The following is a 6,643-nucleotide window of genomic DNA, read 5'->3' as shown; positions in this document are numbered from 1 at the left end:
GAAGCTTCTTGCTGCTCTGTGACCTTTATTAACCCTGATTGGAATCCTGACTCCTGCTTCCTTTTGCAGTGCTGCAGCTGCACACATCTGCATAAACTGAAGTGAAAACACAGAAAAAATGGACTGATTCCAGTTTTCATCCCAGATTTCTACGCATACATGATCCTAATATTGTTACTTGAAGACTAATTGTGTTAACTTGTGGTGGTTCACTGCATTATAATGACAACAAAGCTTCTAATTTGTTGCTGAGCTGCTGCAGCGCTCTGCTACTGGTGAAGCTATACAGGATGTGGTGTGACTGAGACCTTTTCAAATAATCAAAAATGCCACAACTTTGTAGTTTGAGCTCATGGATACTTGGTAAATACTTAGTACCTTCCTGCAAATGCTGCATTTTACGGTTGTTGAAACCATTTTGAAACTTTCAAGTGAAGGTCATTGTCCATGTTGAGTCAGTATTTCTTTGATCTCTGTTGCAGAGTTGGCACACGGATTTGTATGCAACATTATTTTCCTTGCAGATACCAGTAGAGCTAAAAAAAACGGTGATTATAGCAGGTTATGAGGTAAAGATTTGACAAGACAAACCATAAATTCTTCTATTTTTCACCGCTCATCCCTCTGTGTGAAAACAAATCATTCAAGATACTGTAAAAAGGCAATATTTGACATTTTTGCTTTAAAAATGTTACTTAAATGTGACAATTTGTGCCTTTCAGCTGTAAGTAAAAGTCCCAGCAGGAGTGTGAGAGCTCACATTCTGGAAATTTCACCAACATCAAAAGCCTTCCCCTCCTTTTTTTATGAATCCTGCTCTGATAAACAATCCTGGGTTTATGTTTGTGAGGGAGTTTGTTTGACTCCAAGGTGTGGCGAGCGTTGACATTAGAAGAATGGTAATTGTTGGAGCCCTTCAGATCAGACGGCCGACGCGTCGCTGTGCAGCAGCCCATGAAACGCACAGAACCCAAAACACGGGTTCCCATCGCCGCGGACGCTCGGCCATCAAAAACGTGACCGCTGCGTTCGCTGCTGGACGACAACAGGAACGTGAAAACAGTCGCTGCGTGCCGTTTGCGGTGATGAGCACCAGATGTGAGATGAAGTGTGGGAGAACGGCGGGAAACTGCTGCGAAGGCTTTGATGGAGCCGTCGGGTAAACAGACGTCAGGAATCCGCTCTCACAGATCTGCAGCATCGTTGCTTTTGCACGTTTCGGGAGGAAAATCTGAGCTCTTTGTTGCTTTGATGCTGCTTTTCCGTCTTGAGTTTATTCTGTGCAACTGCAGCAGTAAATTTATATTCGTGTTTATTTTATTCCTTCACACACTCGAGGGCCTTCACGGTCATTTTAAACCCTTGATTTAGATAAACCTTGTTGACTTCACCTTAAAAAACGCATTTTATTTTGCACATTTGCACTTCAAACTTTTGCACATTGATGAAGCTTTAAAGTGTTGTATTGTTAACTTTTGAGAATATCTTTTTCTATTTTACATTTGAATTTAAAATACCATTGTTTGCTGTCTGGCAGTGCGTTATAACGACAATTAAGCTTCTAATTCTAAGACTATACTTTCACTGCCTCGGTACACCTGGCTTGAGTCTGTGCAGCAACACGATTGGTTGGATGTTTCTCAGTTTGCAGATGATGTGCTTTTCTGCAGGAAGAGGCAGAACATGTTACAGTTAAACTGTTTGTCTTCGGTAACTTTAAATTTTAAATTATAAATGAACTTAAACCATTATTTGAACATTGCATTTAAATGTTTGCTTTAAAACATTACTCGAACTTCAGCTCCTTTCAAACAAGCACTCATTTCTGTTAATCTAACGGTTCTGAACAAGTCACAACGACAAACTCACTATGTTGGACAAAATGGCATTTCTGCATCACTTTGAACAAGTCTGAGCTACGTTAAGTGAGAGCTACGCACAATCAGTGTGATGGAAACAGGGTTCTCTGTGCGCTTTCCAGGAGAAATGCAGCTACAACAGTTGCTTCAGGTTAAGGATAGCAAATTAGCAGTGTACACAAGTGTTCTGGAACTTAACTTAGAGTTGTGTCGAGCATTTTGGGAAGGATTTTTACACATTTCAGCACTAACGTAGGCCAAAAAACATCACAGAGAGCACGTTGGACACGATTTGTGTGGCAAAATCTCTCAACAGACCGTTCTTGATCACTTTGTCTTACAATTTCACGACCATCACCAACTAAAAATTACATTAAAATAAACTTTAACTCACCAATAATGCATGTAATCCATTTTTTGGGGGGGGACAAAACGTTAACTGGAGCTGAGGTTTATTTTGTTGCCTCCAGCAGTTTGTAGGAGTCTTTCTTCTGAGCTTACTGAATATGTGCACAACAGGATCCATCTTCAAAGAGAGAGAGTTGCACACAACCACAGTAACTTCCTCAATTACTTATAATTATAAATGATCCCAGACATGGAGACAGGATGGATCAGGATCTAACAGCAGGTTACTGTGAACTTTTCTTAACCTCAGACAGGTGAGCTGTCAGAGTCACACTTTGCATCCAGTTTGCTTTTGCTTGTCTGTTGCTCTCTGAACGAAGAGCATTAATGTAAAAGTGAATTCTGTCTGAATGCCGTCACTTTAACAGACTGATGCGACGTTTCATATTCCATGTCTGAAAAGGACTTCATAGATAAACTCCTGCATATTGTGACGTCTTGCTGTGGTGGTGTAGATGAGCATTGCTGCATTGTTTCCTCAAGAATAGATCTTTGGGAGGTGACAGTAAACATGACTGGTTCATGTATAGGAAAGGAAATGAACATGTGTAACCTTATCTGACAGAAATTCATTCATTTCCTTGTTATTTCTGACCATTCAACACAAAAAACAAACAAAAATGTCTATTATCTTTGAGTAAATGGAACTCCAAGCAGCAAAACTTCTTGAAATGTCTTTTAATCTCAGTTCAAATCATTTTTCTGCTGGTGATTTTTCTTTGTCTAAGGTCTCTGTGAGGGGACACCGAAACTTCCTTTATGCAGGAAAACCTCTAAACTCTGAGATTAAAGTGGCTCAACTGGAACCATAAAAGTGTTTGGCCAATAAAAATGACACCTTTTGCATCGAACAAGAAATGGAAAGCAACCAGTGTTTAGGTAACGAGAGCTGAAAAGTGACCCTGAGGTTTGTTTTTCTGCTCATTGGGCTGCGGCGGCCCTTAAACGCTCTCGTGCAGTTTGTATTGTGGGCACAGTTCCTGGAAGAGAAAACAACACGGTTACCTAACTGCATGACCAAACAGCTCCAGGCTCCCTCTGCTGCTTCTGTCCAGTTTGTCATTTCTTCCTCTCGTCATTTCTTCCTCCTGCAGTGATGCTGATCGGCCTGCTGCGATATGCCCACGTCATCGAGAAGCACCAGAACTGCATCCTGAACACGGCCGGCCTCTCCACCGGCTGGATCTGCGCCGCTGGGCTCATCATGGTGGGAAACTTCCAGGTAGGTCTTTGGATGTTTGTTTGTCAGGCCGACACTGAGCAGAAATATGTGTAATCATTCACTTTATGGAAATCATCTTTACGCTTTCAGACTTTTAGTCGTGTTGATGTTGGCATTTGTTGATGAATAACAAAGTTTTGACGACTCACTTATCACACCAGTGAAGCATTGCTGTGAATCTAAGATTGAATTACCAAAAGTGGCAAAGTTAGACACCCTCACCACCCAAAACAGTAAAAAAAACAACAGTGATGAAGTAGAAAGTCCAGGGGGAGTCTCGCAGACTTGGACTAATGATGGAATTTACGTCACCTGGACTCAAACCCTCACGTGCTCACAGATGCTAAAAGTACAGCTTCAGGTTTATAGCACATGTCCACAGGATGCGTCATGTCCGTTCATTTTCTATGGAAGCTGCCAAGATTGGATGCTTATTTGCATGAGGTTGAGGCTACTTTATGGAAGTCAGGGCATCCGGGAGCAGTTCGCTGCGTCTGGAAACTCCCAGAAAATGTTTAAAAATGACCTAAAATAAAGTCAGATTCAGCAGCTACAGAGCTTATTTCTTACCTAAATATTTATAGAAATATATTTGTGAATAAAAGGTTGCATTTCAAATTGCATAGTTTCACTTAAGCATATTCTGCGGCTGCCCTCAAAAACACGTACTGCTTCATGCAGACTGTATATAATTAGAACAATTGTACGGTGGCCGATGGGGGCAAATGTTGTGCATGTACACAAACGAGCTGCATGTACATGAATACGTTGCATAAACAGAAACGCGCTGCAAAATGAAAACGCTGCACATCCAGTCACACAATGGAAGTGCTCCAGGCCTCTAGGGGCAGTAGTGAGCTCTTCACGGTGAACGGTAACTGAGGTAAAAGTTGTATGAAAAGGTTTGTATTCTCTCGTCTCCATGGATAAACATAAACAACAGAGAACACAGGGAGGCGGTAGTGAAACACCACTTCAGCACCCAGATAATCACAGTGAAAAACTGCCCCTAGAGGCCTGGGGCACTTCTGTTGTTTACTGGATAGGCAGCATTTTCTTTTTGCATTTGTTTTCTTTTTCATTTTTGTTTATGCAATGCAGCTCGTTTGTGTACATGCACGACATTTGCTCCCGTCGGCCAATGTACCTTTGTCATAACATTGCAGCTTAAACTGTGTATGTATAAAATTTGCGAGATGAATGAGCTGTGATGTATCTGTGTTTATATTCAGGTGAGATGTTGTGACCTAACTGTGCACAGGAAAAGAAAAATGTGCTGGCTAGCTTACTGCAAAAGCCTCCATACAGCACATTTGACATGCGATGTACTGGAACATACTAAATCTTTTTCTGGCCCACGATACTTTGTTGTAGTGCTGCTACTGGAATGCATCCACACACCTTGTTGGTTGATTTCAAATCAGAGCTCACAAGTTGGGCACTCAGTCAGTGTTTGCGTGGCTGAAGGAGGGTGGAGCCTGGATTGGTTTACCTGTCAATCGTTGATGTAGTTAAGCATCCGATGCTGGGAAGCAGAGCCACGCCTTAGGTCCAAAGACATATCATAAGGTCGATTGTATACCATTATATCCCTATTATGGTCAACTGTAGACAACACAAACGTTCAGTTGTTGCTAAATATACTCGTAGTCCACTTAGAGTCCATGTTCCATACATGCACAATAGATTGTTTAGCTGTAAACTAAATTTTATAATTCATCCTACATCCACCCAACCGGTTGAGGCAGATGGCCGTCCCTCCCTGAGCCTGGTTCTGTCGGAGGTTTTTTTTCCCTCGTGGGGGTTTTCGGTTCCTTCCCACTGTTGCAGACTGCTTGCAGACTGCTGAAGCTTATAGGGAATCCAAATGTTTTGGATTATTGGGTGTTTCTGTTTCTGCCTTTGTTAAGCCCTGTGGGATGACTTGTTGTTGTAAATATGCGCTATACTAATAAAATTGAAAAACTGAAAAATTGAATTGGCGTTAACATATTTCAAACATGTGAATCACCTCTAATGGTGCATTTGTAGCCTTGTGCACACCGTCTTTCAATTACACTAGCAGTCCCTTATGTCCTTGCAGATTAGGAAACTATAATAATAATACTCATCTTAATCTGTGTTTCTGATCCAGAGATGATATTGTGAAGCACCACCTGCAGCAGTTTACTCCAAATGCAAAGTGCTGTTGGGTTTCTGGGTCTTTTTGTAAAACATAATGTTGATGACGCTGCCTTTACTGAACACTTGTAGGTGGCTTAGAACAAACACAAAGCACCAAAAACAGCCTCATGTTAGTCCTGCAGCCCAGCAGCAGGTTAATGTGGTCCTGAGTTCATGTTTCTAATGGACACGTTCAGTTCAGTTATTCTGGGCTGTCGTAGTTGTTCATTAATCTGTTTTTTTTAAGGAATCAGTTTCAAAAGGTGGAGAAAAAAACATGATGGAGGTGGTGAAAGGTTCCAAATTACATAATCAGTCTTATGCAATCAACTCAGGTTTGGTTTTTATATCAAAAAATAATAAATCACAAATAAATAAAACTTCCCCTTCTTTAAAAATGCCGCACTTTTAAAATGTAAGTTACATAACTTCCAAACAGAGCGATAGCGATCATTTAGCGATCTGGCTATTGTGCAGCTCCTTTGTTTGAAACTTTGGTGGATGTTTGATCTCCTCTGTATCCCAGGTGTAGTCCAACAACAAAGCCAGCGGGGCGGATTGTTGTTTCTGCAGCGTCACATGTGGCCTTTATGCTGGAACTAGAAAATAGATTTATTCCAATGCAATTTTGTGGTTTTCTTTCTGTCTACTAGAGTCTTAAAATTGCTTTTTCTTCTCTCAACTTGATTCCTTTCTCTGCACTGCATCGAGTCTCTGCTGCTTAGATAAGACTTTACGTGATTTATGGGTCAGTGTCATGGCAACTGACAGCAAAGGACCTGAATGTAACAAACTGAGGTGGAGACGACCGCAGAGGACAACACACACGTGTGTTTCCTGCGGCGCTAATCACACCTGTCGCTGCATAAATCCATCATTTGAATGAAAGAACAGCTTGTTTCTGTGCACAAACTTTGCACAGAGACATTTGTGTAATTTCAGCATCTTCAGAGGACAGGTTCAGATGATCTACAGGAAATATTTGCAAGTT

The 6,643-nt window shown here is 41.3% G+C and overlaps 1 protein-coding gene across 1 annotated transcript in view; it reads left to right on the top strand.

The window, feature by feature from the left end:
• LOC103366017 (transmembrane protein 150A-like) overlaps positions 1-6,643 on the top strand; it is a 34,200-nt gene that overhangs the window by 17,127 nt on the left and 10,430 nt on the right. The window contains exon 6 of the mRNA XM_008293628.1: positions 3,362-3,489. Within this exon, the coding sequence (XP_008291850.1) occupies positions 3,362-3,489 (128 nt within the window). The remainder of the gene's footprint in view (positions 1-3,361; positions 3,490-6,643) is intronic.

Source organism: Stegastes partitus, unplaced genomic scaffold (assembly GCF_000690725.1).
Source record: "Stegastes partitus isolate 25-593 unplaced genomic scaffold, Stegastes_partitus-1.0.2 Scaffold898, whole genome shotgun sequence".
In the NCBI taxonomy this organism is placed as follows: domain Eukaryota; kingdom Metazoa; phylum Chordata; class Actinopteri; family Pomacentridae; genus Stegastes; species Stegastes partitus.
The sequence above is the reverse complement of the archived record's forward strand: the minus strand, read 5'-3'. Positions and strand labels throughout refer to the sequence as shown.